A 17,892-nucleotide genomic window follows, 5' to 3' on the forward strand; every position below is an offset into this window, starting at 1 on the left:
GATTTATATATGGGAAGTCCTGTTTTGGTCGCCGGAAAAGTTTCGGGTTTTATCGGTAATGTACCGGGACCACCGGGAGGGTCCCGGTGGTCCACCAAGTGGGGCCACCAGCCCCGGAGGGCTACATGGGCCAAGTGTGGGAGGGGACCGGCCCCAGGTGGGCTGGTGCGCGCTCCCCCCACCAGGGCCCAAGGTGAAGAGAGAAGGGAAAAGGGGGAAACCCTAGGCTCAGATGGGCCTAAGGCCCACCTAGTGGTGCGCCCCCCTCTCTCCCCCCGTGGCCGCCCCCTAGATGGGATCTAGGGCTGGCCGCCACCCCTGGGGGTGGAAACCTAGGTGGGGGCGCAGCCCCTCCCCTCCCCTATATATACTTGAGCAAAGGGGCAGCCCAACACACGATTCAATCTCCCTGTTGGCACAGCCCTACCCCTCTTCCTCCTCGTCTCTCGTAGTGCTTGGCGAAGCCCTGCTGGAGTCCCGCGCTCCTCCACCACCACCACGCCGTCGTGCTGCTGCTGGATGGAGTCTTCCCCAACCTCTCCTTCTCCCCTTGCTGGATCAAGGCGTAGGAGACGTCATCGGGCTGTACGTGTGTTGAACACGGAGGTGCCGTCCGTTCGGCACTAGGATCATCGGTGATTTGGATCACGACGAGTACGACTCCATCAACCCCGTTCACTTGAACGCTTCCGCTTAGCGATCTACAAGGGTATGTAGATGCACTCTCCTTCCCCTCGTTGCTAGATTACTCCATAGATTGATCTTGGTGATGCGTAGAAAATTTTGAATTTCTGCTACGTTCCCCAACATGAGCATGTTGGTTGCATAATTTACTCATTCGAGGACATCCACTTGTTGTTTTAATTGATTGGTTTCCTTTTCTTTTGGCCAAGTGGATGGACAAGAATGCCTAAGAACCTTCTCTAGCTATCTATGATTTTCTCGTCTCAAACTCTATTCATGCCGCATCACAAAATTTGATCAAGTCAGATTCGAACCACTCTGTGTGAGGAGCACTCGGAGTCCCCGATTCGTCATAGACTTAAACTTCCAAAACTTCTTTGTGTGTTTCGGTCTGACCGATTCATCCATTTCGGTCATACGGAGATCACTAAGTCGATCTAGGTTTTCAATTTCGGTGCAACCGATTCAAACTTTTCGGTCACACCGAGTTTCAGTAACTGCTTGCAGTTATGAATCTCGGTGCCACCGAGTTGTTCCACTTGGTCACACCGACAGAGTCAGGCTATATATATCCACGGGTCAAAATTTGGAAAACTTTCCGAACCTCCTCGCCCGCGCTTAGCCTACTCTGCCTCCCTGGGTCTCCGGATCGTCCTCCTCGTCGCCAGTTGCCTCCTGCCGCTGGTCTCCGCCGCCGTCAACGGGAATCATCCACGCCGTTGCCGCCGTAGCAAGTTCATCGCCGAACTAGGGTATGGACTTGAACTTTGTGCTGTTCTAACTCCGATTCCCCAGCACATTGCTTTGCCATGTATCTTGCCATGATTGAAACCATTCTATCCATCAAAAACACTCTGTAGTTTAGTCGTGAATTGAAATTTTAGGGTTAGGTTTCCGCCGAAACCATCTCGGACCAACCAAGTTGATGAAATCGGTTCCACCGATTTGGCTCAGGCCATTGCACATGTGATTCTCGGTCTTACCAAGAATTGCAAATCAGTGTGACCGAGTTCAGCACTTTGTGAAACCCTATCAGTCTCGGTGCCACCGAACTGTGACCCGGTCTGACCGAGTTCACTAGTTTAGGTTCCAAAAGCTGCTTCGGTATCACCGAGTTTGCAAATCGGTAGATCCGAAATGCTTTCTGTGGAAAACTGAAACTAAGTTTTTAATTCATTCTTTTGCAAAAACCTTTGTATTTTGTGATGCTCATCCACTCTACCTCATCTATAATCTATTCACAGGGTCCGCTGTCAGTGTTTGCATCATATCTGATCAAAGTGACAGTCAAAACAAGTCAGAGGAGCAGGTTCACTTGAGTGAGGGCAATAGTCCCTCTAGCAGCTCAGATGATGGCAGCAGGAGCACACCAAGCAATTTGCCAAAGGCTGGCACCAGGGCCAGCAAGAAAAGAACCTCGGAGGCAGAGGATGAGGACTATGTGGCTGAGGAAGAAGAAACCACCTCAAAGAGGAGAGTCCTGAAGAAGGAATATGGCACAGCTGCTTCCACCAAGCCAGGGATGAAGCAAAAGGTTCCTGCCAAGAGAGCTCCAATGTCTAAAGCCAGAGCATCCACTCAAGAGACTTTGGGATCTGCACCCAAAGAGCAGGTTGTGGCAGAAAAGAAAAGGAAGGAAAGGGTCAAAAAGACCACTGCCAGAGTGCTTGGGAGATCTTCAATCATGAAAGACTCTGAAGAAGAGGAAGAGGAAGAGGATGATGCACCAACACCTAAGGCACAGAAACTTATGGGAGATGCCATAAGATCCAGGGCTGCTCAATCTAAGCCCAAAGGAACTTCTAAGCCAGCCACTCCAAAACCCAAAAATGCACCAAAGAGGAGTACCAGGAACATTCCAGCTGCTGAGAAAAACAAGGCCCCAGTGCCTGAAACTGTTGCTGAAGAAGAAGATGATGAGACACATGTTTTGAGGAAGCTAAAGCCAAAAATTCCAGATCATAATGATGCTCATCCTGTAGCAGAAAACATGAAGATCAAGAAGGACTCGGGATTGAGGATATGGAGAGAGTCAGATCCATATGCCACCAGAAGGAGAACTACTGTGGACTACAGGTTCCATACCAAAGAACAGCAGGATTTTTATGAGACAGTGTTGCTTGACAAGAAACCAATAGTATGTGACATGAGATGGGTCAACTGGGAGTACATCAAGGAGAATGAAGAACATTATCCAGGAGTATATGATAGTTTCAAGGCTTGTGGAGTTGATGAGTTTGTGGCTCAGAAGCTCACAAAGTGGAGCGATGAGCTTATCATGCAGTTCTACTCCACAGCTCACTTCTACCCAGATGGCAAGATAGTCTGGATGTCTGAAGGCACTAGATACCAGTCCATAGTTGCGGAATGGGCTAAGTTGATCAATGCCCCAGAAGAGAGTGAAGATGACTTGGATGTCTATGCCAACAAGAAGAAGGATCACAACACCATGGCACACATATACAAAGAGATCCCAGATGCTGCTCTTGAGACACACAAGTTTGGATCTGTATATTACCTTCTGTCAGGCTTGCCAACTATCAACTGGATTCTCAGGCACACTCTTCTGCCAAAGTCAGGTGATCACAAGATGATCAGAGGCCATGCAATTAACTTGCTTCACATCTTTGATGTCCCACAGAAGTTCAAAGTCATGAGCCTAATAGTGGAAACCATAAAGAGGACATCTGCAGATCAGAAGAGGAGTTGTGGATATGCCCCACAGATTCAGGAGCTGATTAACTCCAAGATGGGCACTGGCACATATCTGCTGGACAAGGAGCACCTGCCCATCTATCCAGACTTTGAGGACAACCAAGTGGTTATGAATGAGGATGAACCATCTTCTATGCATGTTCAAGCAAAGAGGGAGAAGGCAAAGGCTGAGAAAGCTGCAAAGATGCCAACCATGGAAGAGGCATCTCAATATCTTCTGAAGATCAAGCAAGATCAGCTCGGCTACTTGATTACATCCACTCTAAGGATTGAGAAAGGGATGGCCACCCTGACTCAAAACCAGGAGAGCTTGGAAAGGATCATAGAGCAGAAGTTCTATGACATGGATGTGAAGGTAACTGAGATCCAGTCTGTTGTGGAGCAACTTTAGGATGATATGCAGGAGAGAAAGAGCAAGACAACCACTGATGCTTTTGCTAGAGTTCCCAGAGGACAAAGATCTGTTGCAGTGCCTGTTCCAGACACTAGAGCCACTTCATCTGCACCAGCTACAGCTTCAGTGCCACCAGCTCCAGCACCTACTCCATCAGCTCCATCTACATCGACTGAAGCCTTCATTCTTGGAGTTATCCGGACACCTCCACCTGAATACCAAGCCTGAGAGACGATTTAATGCTATGCATTTTCTAGGAGCTTTTTGGTAACTTGTTGCCAAAGGGGGAGAAAAATGTATAGATCATAGGCTTCGAGAGAGAGCGTTGCTTTTTTATTCTCTCTTGCTTTGGTGGTTGAACTTTATTTGCTTTGCTTGTTTGAGATACTTTATGTCTGTGTGATACTTGGATGATCATGTGTGTTTGATCATATGCTACATTAATGCTTGTTGGATGACATTATCATTTTATCCCTATATGATCATTCACTTTGCTTGGTGATGAGTGCATGTATTTAATTATTATCATTTTGAGCGCTCCACCAAGATGTATGTGACATGGAAGAGTAACCCATGAGCCTAATTCTCTGTGCATTTGCAGTCCAAAGCAAATCATAAACTATGCACAAATTTAGGGGGAGCTCTTGCTTTTCACATACTTCTCAAAGCGACAATGTTTTTCACTGTTATTATCATTCTTCGAAGCTTTGATCTATATGTTGTCATCAATTACCAAAAAGGGGGAGATAGAAAGTGCAACTATCCATAGGTGGTTTTGGTAATTCCTAACAACATATAGCTCATTGAGCTAATGCTATTCCAAGATTAATATTTCAGGAAAAGCTCAATGAATGGCATGGCATGGATGAGGAAAGTGGACCCCTCAAAATACTAAGGACAAAAAGATTGGCTCAAGCTCAAAGCCAAGATTCTACATTTTATATTTTAGTGATCCAAGATCACATTGAGTCTATAGGAAAAGCCAATACTACCAAGGAGGGATGAGGTTCTTGCTTCATAGTGCTAAGTGATATGCTCCAAAAACCCTCAACTACCTTCCCACACCCACATATGACCTAAACCAAAAGTCAAACTCGGCCCCACCGATTCTTTCTATCCGGCGCCACCGAGTTCAGATGTCATAGCCACTGCCACAAACCCTAGGCAAATCGGTCTCACCGATAGGGATCTCGGTCACACCGAGATGGGGTTGTAATCTCTCTGTTTCCCTTCGTAACATTTCGGTCCTACCAAGATGAGCGATCGGTCCCACCGAGATTGCAATGTAAACTCTCTGTTTCCCTTTTGTAACATTTTGGTCCTACCGAAATGAGCAAATCGGTCCCACCGAGTTTACCTGACCAACTCTCTGGTTAGCTTATTACCAAAATCGGTCCCACCGACTTTGTGTAATCGGTCACACCGAGATTACGTTATGCCCTAACCCTAACCATATCGGTCCTATCGAGTTGCATCTCAGTCCCACCGAAAATCCTAACGGTCACTAGGTTTGCTAAATCGGTCCGACCGAGTTTCTTAATTCGGTCTCATCGAGATTGGTAAATTGTGTGTAACGGTTAGTTTTTGTGTGGAGGCTATATATACCCCTCCACCCACTCTTCATTCGTGGAGAGAGCCATCAGAACATACCTACACTTCCAATACACATTTTCTGAGAGAGAACCACCTACTCATGTGTTGAGGCCAAGATATTCCATTCTCACCATATGAATCTTGATCTCTAGCCTTCCCCAAGTTGCTTTCCACTCAAATCTTCTTTCCACCAAATCCATATCCTGCGAGAGAGAGTTGAGTGTTGAGGAGACTATCATTTGAAGCACAAGAGCAAGGAGTTCATCATCAACACACCATTTGTTACTTCTTGGAGAGTGGTGTCTCCTAGATTGGCTAGGTGTCACTTGGGAGCCTCCGACAAGATTGTGGAGTTGAACCAAGGAGTTTGTAAGGGCAAGGAGATCGCCTACTTCGTGAAGATCTACCTCTAGTGAGGCAAGTCCTTCGTGGGCGATGGCCATGATGGGATAGACAAGGTTGCTTCTTCGTGGACCCTTCGTGGGTGGAGCCCTCCATGGACTCGCGCAACCGTTACCCTTTGTGGGTTGAAGTCTCCATCAACGTGGATGTACGATAGCTCCACCTATCAGAACTACGACAAAAACATCCGTGTCTCCAATTGCGTTTGAATCCTCCAAACCCTTCCCTTTACATTCTTGCAAGTTGCATGCTTTACTTTTCGCTGCTCATATACTCTTTGCATGCTTGCTTGAATTGTGTTAAGATTGCTTGACTTATCCAAAGTTGCTAAAATCTGCCAAGAACTAAAATTGGGAAAAGGCTAGATTTTTATTTGGTCAAGTAGTCTAATCACCCCCCCTCTAGACATACTTTCGATCCTACAACATCACATCCATTATTTGCTTTCAAACCCCTTTAGGGATCCTGAACACCAACATTGCATACATCAAAATTGACTGGGCTATGGCCTTAAGTAACGCCCAAGCTAAATGCTTAATTCCATCCCACCCGTTTATTTTTGTTTGATTATTTCAATAGATGCTTAAAACAGTTACTCTTATCCCCCCACTAGTGCATGAAACCCTAAATATTTGTCATACAAAGCTTCGTTATCAACGTATGTTGACTAATGTCCGTTCTCATATCCACATCCGTGTTTGGGCTAAACAAGATACTTGATTTGGAATAAGTCACAAGTTGTGCTAACTTTACACAATAGGTGTCCAGAACTTGCTATAGAGAAGTTGCATTTTACGTATCCATTTTTCATGAGTATTATGGAATCATCGGGGAATAAAAGGAGAGGCATTCATGGTGCATTCATGCACACCCTAACCACATCAATGCCACCAACTTCTTCTACAAGCAACTACATATTGCATAGATCTTTTGGTCATAGCAGAAAACAGTAAGGTAATAAAGGATTGCCTTGGTAAATGCCTCTATACTGGAACAAAGTCCTCAGTCTTCTGAGAACTAAACCTGACATCACAACTTCATAAGTAACAAAAGATATATAAGCTATAATAGGTCCACCCACTGGTCATGGCACCCCATTTTAACCACCATGCCTCTCAAGAAATACACTCTTTACTATATCATATGCCTTGTGCATAACCAACTTTACTACACAAAAACCATCTTTGCCTCTTCTCCTATTCTTAGTTGTACAAATACTCTCATAAGCGACCAAAACATTATAAATAATTAACCTAGCAGGCACAAATGCAATCTGGGTCGAGGCAATAATATATGGAAGAATTTTCTTCACTCTCCCCAAGCATCTTGGGAATTATTGTCATGTAACATTGCGCAGGCTAATCGGCTAGTTCTAGCTAATTAGTTTTGGTGTATTAACCTTTGTAACTAGTACCAATTGTAGTATGGCTCTAACTTTCTAGAATAAGATTATATTAATTGCTACAAGAACTTCATAGGTGATATCCCCCCGATGGGATGATAAACCTCTTGAAAATATGGCGGGTAGGATGTTAGTCCCAGGGTTTTTTTAGATCTCCAATACTAAAAGAATCGTTCTTCACATCATCTGCCTAGAACAGGGCTAACATGTGGTTATTCATATCCAGCATAACTCACAACACAATCTTATCAAGGATAGCAGGGTCAGTACCAAGGACTTTCGAGGAAAAAGGATGACGCAAATAATCCCGAATAAGCAGACTTAGTAGGTCATGACCTCCCATCCAACTATCTTGGTCGTTTTCCAGTTTTATGATGTGATTGCGTCTCTTCCTCTTTGATGTGAAAGCATGGAAAATTTTGGAATTCTGGTTTTCGTTCTTCAACCAGTTCACATGAGCCCTTTGTCACTACTAGATCTCCTTTTGTTCAAGCATCTTTTCAATTTCACTTGTGATTCCCTCTCGCTTCACTCTATTCTCATGTGTCTCTGGCCTCACATAACCCTTTTCAAGCTCTCGCTGCACCTTATGCAAATGTCTATGTGGTTTCTTCAGTAACAAGATGCCTAACTAATGAAACCCAACACGGAGGTGACCTAACTTGGGCAACACGCCACCAGTAGACTCACCTATACTAGCCTACTCCCAGGCATCTGATACGACATCAACAAAATTGGCTTCCAGAAGCCGACACATCTCAAACATCTTCTTTCTATTACCATTTAGTACTGTAGCATAGTGATCCTTATCAGGCAATAATGGCCGGTGATCGGAAGCATTAAACCCCATGTTCGCAATGGTTGCTATCGAAAATAATTGTGATCACCAACTTTCAGCAGCTACCCCGCGATCTAGTCATTCACGTATAGCTCCGCATGTCCAGGTAAACTCATACCCAACATATCTGACATCCTTGAACTCGCAATCATCCAACGCATTGTGAAAAGATTGCACGCACAGTTGTGGGTGAGCACCCCCATGGAAATTGAGGATATCATTGAAGCCCCCCATAAATAACCAAAGTAGGCCATGTTGCACTTTCAGCTCTCTCATAGCCACGTTTGTACTTTTCTGCCTAGTTGAACTTTACGTACATACACACAAAACACCATACCTTATCAACATACTACGTGATCCATTCTTCGTACATACCTAGAAAATGACATACCTTATCAACATGTTTCGTGAGCCATACATCAATGAGGTAGGACTGATCCATAATATCGAAGGTCTGCTTGCATAATTCATGATTATACATGGCCCACGTCTGAAGGTCTGAATGTATGCCTCTTCTCTTATTCTTAGTTGTACGGATACTCCCATAAGCGACTAAAACATTATAAATTATTATGCTAGAAGGAATAAATGCACTCTAGGACAATGGAATGATATCTAAAGGAATTGTCTTCAATCTCCCGCGAGCATCTTGGAGATTATTTTGTATGTAACATTGCATATGCTACTGGGTGATTAGTTTTGGTGCATCAACCTTTGAAACTAGGACAAATTGTAGTATGGCTCTAATTTTCTAGAATAAGCTTATTATTAATTGTTGCAAGAACTTCATAGGTGATCTCCTTCCCAACGAGATGAAAATCCTCTTGAAAAATATGGCGTGTGGGACATTACTCCCAGGGACCTTTAGATCGCCAACTCTGAGAACATCATTCTTCACATCATCTGCCCATAACGGGGCTACCAGGTGGTTATTCATATCCTGAGCAACTCACAACACAATCTTATCCAGGATAGCATGGTTAGTACCAAGGACTTTCGATGAACAAAGATGACGAAAATAATCCCGAATAAGCAGCCTCAGTAGGTCATTGCCTTCCATCCAACTGTCTTGGCCATTTTCCAGTTTTATGATATGATTGTGTCTCTTCGTCTTTGACGTGAAACCATGTTTTTTTGGAATTCCAATTGTTGTTCTTCAATTAGTTCACACAAGCCATTTACCACTAGTGGATCTCCTCTTATTCTAGCATCTTTCCAGTTTCACTTGTGAGTTCCTCTTTCTCCACTTTAGTCTCAATGTATTATAGGGCTACACATCACCCTTTAGATCTCTTGCCGAACCTTATGCAAAATTTTTGTGGTTCCTTCAGTAACATGTTGTCACACTCGTGAAGCCCAACGCAGAGGTAACCTAACTTGGGCAGCACGCCACCGGTGGACTCACGTATACCCGCTTCCCCCTAGTTATCTGATACGGCATCAGCAAAACTTGTTTCCAGAAGCCAGTATGCTTCAAACCACTTCTTTCTGTGAGTACCATTTAGTTCTGTAGCATAGTGATCAGTATCTGGCAGTAATGGTCGGTGATCCAATCCATTGAACCCCATGTTCATAATGGCGGTTGTCGGGAACAATTGTCACCAACTTTCAGTAGCTACCTTGCGATCAAGGCACTCGCGTATAGCTCCAGACGTCCACGTAAACTCGTCCCCTACGTAGCTGACATCCTTCAGCTCACAATCATCCAACACATCATGAAACGCTTGCACGTACGGTCGTGAGTGAGGGTCCCCACACACCACTCACAAGAATGGAGGATTTCATTGAAGTCCCTAATAAACAATTAAGGCAGACCATGTGGTACTTTCAGCTCTCATACGTTTGCACGCTTGTACTTTTTTGGCAGTTGAACTCTCTATACATATCCACAAAACGGCATACTTTATCAACATCTTACGTGATCAATTCACCGTACATTCTCACAAAATGGCATACTTTATCAACATCTTCATTGATTCATTCTCCATACGCTCCCACAAAACGCCATACCTTACAACATCTTCTGTGACCCATCCTCGGTACATACCCACAAAACGCCGTACCGTATCATCATCTTACGTGTTCCGTATATCAACAAGGCAGGACTCATCCATAATGGCGAAGGTCTGCTTACATGGTTCATGTTTATACATTGCCCGTGTCTGAATGCCTACAATGTAACCAGTATTGCATAGGTATTAAAAAAAATCTTGCAGTAGCTCACATACAAATGTACATGTACACAACAAAGAATAAAGTCAGAAATTTTCGACATTTGAGATGCTTCCATGGAGCCCAAGATCCATTATTATGATGTTTTCAATTCCCACTTGAACGCAAGTTGCCATTCCTTTGGAGTAGCCAACAGCCCAACACTGTCCAAGTTCCAAGCTAGGAAACTTATCACTGTCCAGATTAAAAAAGAGGCCCGGCAAGGCAGGAGACTTGGCTGGCTTGCCTGGCACCCAAATCCAATCCAAATCCCAATCCGACCTGTTTACTCCGACCCTCCTTCTATTCTTCTTGGCCTCTGACTGACTCTGGCTGGGATCTCTCATCATCCACCACCCACCCACCCTGCCCTGCCCTACTGCTCACCCACCAGCGCCCAGCTGCGATCGCACCAGCTAGCCGCCTGCCTGCCTACTACTACTCCACTTCCCCGCAAAGTCCAAGCGCGGCAGTCAAACGCGACGAGGAGGCGCGGCACGGCAGCCAAATGCGCGCGTGATCCCCGAGGGGGCCGGCGATCCGTGCTGCAATGGGCCGCCAGATCGACCTCTCCGGCGCGGAGATCCGCGCCGACCCCGGCGACGGCAGCCCGCCCATCTTCCTCCCCCGCCAGCCCGCCGCCTCCCCGCTCCTCGCCCTCGACATCGGAGGTAATTCTTAATTTTTTATAAGCTCCCGGCTGCTTCTGAATTCTGGATTTCCGGCTGGTCTCGGTGGTCTTTATGCTGCTGGCTGAGGGCGAGGGTGCCGCGGTCGCAGGGACCCTGATAAAGCTGGTGTACACGGCCAGCTGCGGCGGCGAGGAGGAGCTGCGGTTCGCCAAGTTCGAGAGGCGGAGGCTCGACGACTGCTTCGACTTCGTCCGGGCACAAGGCCTCCTCGGTTGCAATGGTATGCACCTCGCTGGCTGCAGCGCCGAATTGATTGATTCTTCTTTACCTCATTTGGCTTCCTGGCACGGTTAATCACGCAATGTGGAGATTGGAGAATTGGGTGACCCTGCTCCGCTGGAAAATAAGTAGGATAGGATGGCTTGATCAGCAGCTGTTACTTGCTCGTGAGCTAGGGTGTTCTTCAGAGCATTCAGAAGTTTGTTGCTGTCGACTTGTAGCTCATGATCAATTTTAGGACGAGGGGAATCTAGAATTTAGCTGTTGACAACAGTTACGGCATTTGCAATCGCTCTTTTCTGCGATGCAAACACAGTTTTTTACTCTGTTTTCACTCTGTCAAGTTTCAGCTTCTGCCCAACTAAAAAAAAAGGTTTCAGCTTCTGTTGTTTGATGATTTAGTTATGTGTTGGAGTTTTATCTTTATCATGGGTTGAAGTGTAACATTCTCATGCCAGGGACAACGACAGGGTCAAGCAAAGAAAATATGACACTGAAGGTATGATTTGTTTTTCTTGTGTTAGCAAGTAGCAACGACCTTTTGGGCTTATGACCCACAAGATGAATACGTTAATAAAAATGGAGATCATTTATGCAGTTAGCACTTGGAAGTTCTTATCTATTTATTTGCCGTAACTTGTATGACCTGCTTTACCTCTTCTCTTACCCAAAATGTAAATTTTCAAATGACACATTCATTCTGCACCAGTGCCTTGGACAGTTACATGGGATTTGGTTCGCTATCAACATCCCTGAAACTCTATAAGACTATTTATTAGTGCTCCTGTCAACATCCACCAAAATCATTCTTACCAGTTTCAATTTATTGTTAAAAATAATTCTTGAAATTAATGTTCATGGACCCACGCTATCGATAATAAATACTCTTATAGAGTTGCAGAATAAATTCTTGTCGTCAGGCAACAGATTATAACTGTTTTTGGTGCACCAGGGAACACAGATATCACCTCCTGAGTTAATACTTGGCATACTTGTAGGCTTTAGCTGAGGCAAATCCCTCGTTTATTCCACTGCCCAAAGTATCATAATTGCAAACACAAGAATGCCGAATGATATGCACTTGTGAATTCTGATTGCTTGAATACCATATGCAAATATCTTAAATGAATAATGTGGAGCGTATTAATGCGGTTTGCACTTTGGCAAAATCCAGATCCACTAAAATCATTCTTACTATTTACAATTTATTGTTAAAAATAATTCTTGCAATTAATTTTCATGGACCCATGCTATCACTAATAGATACTCCTAAAGAGTTGCAGGAACAAAATTTTGTCGCCAAGCGACAGAGTGTAACTGTTTTTGGCGCGTTTAGGAAACATAGATTTCGCCCCTAGAGTTGAGACTTGTGCATACTTGTAGCTGAGGCAAAACCCTCGGCAACTCGGCTGCCCCAAGTATCAATAATTGCAAACACAAGAATGACCAATGATGTGTGCTTGTGAATTCTGATTTCCATATTGAATATACCTTTGCTTGAGAATTTAGAGCTTAATATTGTCTGTTTGTGTTTTGTATTACAGCCTTGTTTAATGTTTAACACGTACCCTTGTCATTTTATTTTGTATTGTTTGATTGTAAAATAGCTTGACCAGAATCGACTGTAATGGAGATCATTTGCAGGCAACAGGTGGTGGATCATATAAATTTGGTGATGATTTTCGGCAAAAATTAGGTGTTAGTCTTGACAAGCTTGATGAAATGGACAGTGTTGTTTCTGGAGCAAACTTTTTGTTACAGGTGAGTTGTAAGCTGCTCTCATCATACCACATACCTTCTCATTTGGATTTTGAACTTTAAAAATTCTTTCACATTGTAACACTGCTTAAAATATGGTTCTTTCCGGTTAATATTTTGTAAGGTATTACTGCATTCTTGATATTTATTTCTCATTTAGATCTGGTTTTCCATTTAACTGATGCTTCCTTGCAGAATGTTCCTGGCGCAGCCTTCACACACATGAGTGGAAAGAGGAACTCGATTGATATTTCCCCAGATAACTTGTTTCCTTACCTTCTTGTGAACATTGGCTCAGGAGTTAGCATATTAAAGGTTGCACTTCTTCGTCATCATGATTCTCATATGGAAATACAGCAGAATGCAGCTCATATAACCATGTGTTATCAAGTATAATGCAGGTCACTGGAAATAGAAAATTTGAAAGGGTAACTGGGACACATATTGGTGGCGGTACTATGTTTGGGTTAGCAAAACTATTAACAGGCTGCAAGAGGTAATGTGTTTCCTTTTGCATCATAAATATCTTGGTTTACATATTTTTCCCACTAATATATTATTGTTCTCTTAGTTATGATGAATTCCTGCAATTAAGCCAGAAAGGGGACAATTTTGTACTTGATCTAGTTGTGAAGGATATATGCGGGGAGCTTGCCTGCCAGAAGGTTTGCCGTCACCCTCCTTGCCTTGTTGTTGCAGTTCTATGTACTTGCCTTTTTATTTTGTGGTAGTTTTGGTAGGCCAGTAGTGCCCTAGTGTGTTGGTCAATTCTGTCAGACTTGAATATTTGCTAGGAGAATATTGATAGTTTCATTGCTTGCTTATGATTCTGTTACTACTTGGCGGTATAAATACTTATGCTTACCTTGAATTAACTTATTCATCAAGATTGCTTGGAAAGCAATATGTCTACTGGGAGCATTGTCTTTAGAATAATTGATGAAGCACATTGAAATCTTTATCTTGAATATTTATATTGTATTAAAAATATTAATTCTTTCGCATACCATGAATGAGCATTGGTCCTTATAGATTACTGATTTATCCTTTCCTAATATGTTTCAGCAAGGACTGTCAACTTCGACTCTTGCTTCTAGCTTTGGAAAAGTTATTACTTCTATGAAAAAGCTAGCAGATTACAAGCCTGAAGACCTTGCATCCGCATTGTTGAGTGCCTTTACTTACAATATTGCACAAGTGAGTTTATGTTATGTGCTCCCGCATGTTATTAAATTATACTTATTGTCTCAGCTACTCATAGCTGTTTACATGGATGGCACTCAACCTCGCTTTATTGGAAGAAAAGAAAAACTAAGCAGACATGCTTGTTGATCTGAAGAAGAAATGCATAGTAGTATAACGACTTTTACTGGAGAGAAGAGGCATAGGGTTTACTCATTCAATGTCACAAAGTGTTTTTTATCTCAAGACAAATTGTTTCAGTAAAATCATTTTGATTTTGTTTAAACGGCCTTAAGCATGTTATTAATAGGAATAATTGCATTATAAGAAAGTACATTTTATGGGGTACTTTCACCGAATGTTGCTTCCGTAGTCCCTGATGCCTAGTATAGAAAAGACTGAAGAGCTGTGTGGTTTTTCAGTCTGCTTCATCTTCTCCAGCCTGGTAGCTTAGGCATGTATGGGGGCATTATGCTGCGATTGATCTCTCCTTTTTTTCTTTGCTTAGTAGTTGTAAAAGACATTATGGTTTCTGGTAAATGAAACCGGAGGGGGAGCCCCTTATTAAAAAAGGGTACTTTCACGGTTTCCCCTATTGGTGCTGGTCTATTGTTGTCTATTGAAATATGGGTTCATATCACACTCTTCGTATGTGTCCTGCAGATTTCTTTTCTTGTTGCATCACTCTTGGGCCTCAGAAGGGTCTTTTTTGGTGGATCATACATACGTGGACACAAGAGCACAATGGATAATATTTCTTATGCACTAGACTTCTGGTAAGCATTTTATATTTTCCAAATGTATTCCTCTTGATGAGCATCTGTTCATATAAAAAATATAGAATGCTTGTATTTAGTAGTATAAGTTTGTGGTCCTTAAGAGGATTCTAAGAAACTCCTTTTTGGTTTCTCATTGAATGTTTCTACTCTTATTTTATCAACCTTGGAAAGAATCTTAACATTTGAGGTATGTCATTCAGGTCAGAGAGTCAAATGCAAGCTTCATTCTTGCAACATGAAGGGTATTTAGGTGCTCTTGGTGCCTTGATGAGTTACGGGGATCCCAGAGATGAAAACTTGAACCTCGAGGAATCTCAAGAGGTGAGCTCCTATGATGATATCCTTTATATGTTTATCATTTTCTTGCACACTACAAGAAACACGACAAGTTTGAGTATCGTGTTTTATTTAAGTAAAATGCTTGTGCATAATGTGTGCCAGTGGGAACAAATTGCACACATTTTCAAGTAAAGCAGAAGTAAAGGACTGATCTACCATTCCATTTGTATAGTTGTGGCTTGGACGCCACAACAATAACACATAGAGTTTTTTATGCATACAAGTCATGTGAATAGGTACGATGCAGAAATAAATAAATGTTATTGTGGTTAGGCTGATTTATCTTTCCAAGCTTAATTGTGGGTTTCCCCCACTGCTGTAGGAGAACAGTCATGAGGCAGCAGGTCCTACTGATGTGACATCAGCAGACGAACACAACGATAGCAACATATTTCCTTATCTCCTTGTTAATATTGGATCTGGTGTCAGCATGATAGAGGTTAGCCAGCACACTGCTTTCATTCTTTTTATTATTTGTGCACTAGCACTTCTATCAGCAAAAAACAATCTTGTCAGGTAATTGGTAAGGGGAAGTTCGAGCGAATTATCGGATCACATCTGGGTGGTGGTACTATCCTTGGTCTTGCAAGGCTTTTAACTGGCTGTTCAAGGTACTATCGAGTTAGCTTGTGTGCTTATAAGATGTAGGAATGTTCGTTGATACATGATTAAACAATCTCTGAATTTTCCTTGTGGCTTGTAGTTATGAGGAATTCTTGGATTTGAGCCGGAGGGGTGATAATTTGGCTGTTGATTTGACTGTTGGAGACATTTATGGGGAGCGTGGTTATCCAAAGGTATTTGATCTGTACTCTGGAAGAATATATTTTTCTGTGAGATTTCTGCTATAATAATAATATTAACATTTATTGCAGAATTGAACAGCAGTCTAACAAGCTGTTGTACAGATTTGAAGATTAGTTTTAGGGCTTTGACATGCTTATCATGGAAATTATGAATCTCTGGTACACCAGGCGATCAGTATGCCCATTAATTTTTCTCTCTTTGCGCTAGATTGGTCTTCCAGCATCCACTACCGCAGCAAGCTTTGGAAAAGTGAACTCGGGCAAACTTTCAGAGTACAAAGCAGAAGATCTCGCAGCAGCTCTGCTCAACTCTTTCACATACAACATTGGACAGGTATTTTCTCCAGATATTGGAATTACCAGGCACCATCATGAAGTATCCTCTGATGTGTTCTTATTTCTTATCTAGATAGCCTACTTTGTGGCTAATCTATCAGGCCTAAAGAGAATCTTCTTTCGAGGTGCTTATGTCTGTGGTCATGAGAAGACTATGGACAAGATTTCTCGTTCCCTCAAGTACTGGTAAGGAATTTTCTACGTGGATACCGTGCAAAATATCTTTGCAATTGTACAGAAAATTTTGCTATCCAGGAACAGGAGAAGAATTGTTGTACTATGACCAGGCAATTGATAATTGCTTCGCTCCTTTTGTTTTGCTCCCAGGTCCAAAGGTGAAGTTCAAACGACATTTCTGTGTCACGAAGGGTTCTTGGGAACCCTAGGTGCATTCTGGAGTTATGAGAACATGGGCATTGACGGCTTGGCATCACATGAAGTCATTAGGGAGGTCTTGCTTGGTGCTCCGTACACCGGGCAGTTCCCATCTTCACCATTGACTCCAGAGCAGGAAAATGTAGGTGACACGCAGTAGCAATCTAATCAGTATACCAACATTCTCTTGAGTAGTCCATTGTCGACCTCAGACACTTTCTCCTTCTCATTGGCATTTCACCTTGTATATGTGTGCTTCTTTTAGGGGGGAAGCACAACCGCTGAAGCTGAGGTGGAGAGGCTGCGGCGTGACAATGCAGTTCTGAAGTCCGAGCTTGAACGGTTACAAAGGGAGAATGCAGAGCTGAAAGCCAAGTTAGTGAAATCCGATGAAGCGGCTACCTTGTAAAGCAATAAAAGGCCAAAGCATGTCTCCATGGTAAAAATAACAAGATAGTGAGATGTGGGGGCACAAACAGCCTCAGCTTGTTGTAACCTGTAATAGTCTTGGCGATGGTTCAAAGGTTGTCTACAGAAATAGAATTTCCCATAGGTAGTTACCCCAAATTAGGGCTGCTCATACAGTGAGTTCATGTTGTATGTTTATCTTTATTTTGCATACAAGTGTGTTTGTATCTATTTCATTTGTGTAGGCTTTATTGTTGTCTTGTAAATATGGAAGCAGTACTCTAAAAGTCTAAAGTAATCAATAAAATCAGTTCTCATAATTTATTGATAAATGTGTGTTGCACTTAAGAATTGGATTTCCCTGTTTCTCTTCCTGAATCAAGATTCTTTTTTAATAAAAAGATAAAGTGTTGGTGAAATGCTAGGCGTGATACTAGTCGAGCATTATTTGCTTTTCTTTAACTCTACCCATGGTCAGTAGGACCCAGGGCATTTTTTTTAAAGAAGCGAGACACCATGTGGAGACTGCACCTCAAACGTGGGAGAGATATCCTTCCCCTGATTGTCCAAAATGGAAGGATTCCGGCGGGTAAATGAAGGAAATATTTAGCAGGGTGACCAGCCAAGATTGAACATATTATGATAAGAAATAATGCATTATTACAACCATAATAAATTACGCTAAACAGAATATCACGTATTGTCAAAGATTGATTCACTGCCGATCTTATGAAGTACTGTGAAACACTACTAGGAAAA

General features: G+C 42.9%; 1 protein-coding gene across 1 annotated transcript; it reads left to right on the top strand.

The window, feature by feature from the left end:
• The first annotated feature begins 10,565 nt into the window (after positions 1-10,565).
• On the top strand, positions 10,566-17,457 carry LOC125519805 (pantothenate kinase 1). The gene is made up of 17 exons (XM_048684574.1): positions 10,566-10,910; positions 11,020-11,151; positions 11,609-11,649; positions 12,795-12,911; positions 13,104-13,223; positions 13,310-13,404; positions 13,480-13,573; positions 13,974-14,105; positions 14,754-14,866; positions 15,070-15,190; positions 15,531-15,647; positions 15,725-15,819; positions 15,912-16,005; positions 16,223-16,348; positions 16,424-16,536; positions 16,678-16,867; positions 16,991-17,457. Exons 1-17 carry the CDS (start codon positions 10,790-10,792, stop codon positions 17,132-17,134), a joined length of 1,965 nt encoding a protein of 654 aa, XP_048540531.1. The 5' UTR covers positions 10,566-10,789; the 3' UTR covers positions 17,135-17,457.
• The last annotated feature ends 435 nt before the right edge of the window (positions 17,458-17,892 follow it).

Source organism: Triticum urartu, chromosome 7 (assembly GCF_003073215.2).
Source record: "Triticum urartu cultivar G1812 chromosome 7, Tu2.1, whole genome shotgun sequence".
In the NCBI taxonomy this organism is placed as follows: domain Eukaryota; kingdom Viridiplantae; phylum Streptophyta; class Magnoliopsida; order Poales; family Poaceae; genus Triticum; species Triticum urartu.

Bases quoted from the DNA above. Each gene is read 5' to 3' on its own strand.
- LOC125519805 (XM_048684574.1), top strand. From the start codon at position 10,790: ATGGGCCGCCAGATCGACCTCTCCGGCGCGGAGATCCGCGCCGACCCC. The intron at 15,648-15,724 runs GTTAGCCAGCAC...CAATCTTGTCAG, and splicing joins CTGGTGTCAGCATGATAGAG to GTAATTGGTAAGGGGAAGTT. The intron at 16,537-16,677 runs GTAAGGAATTTT...TTTTGCTCCCAG, and splicing joins TCTCGTTCCCTCAAGTACTG to GTCCAAAGGTGAAGTTCAAA.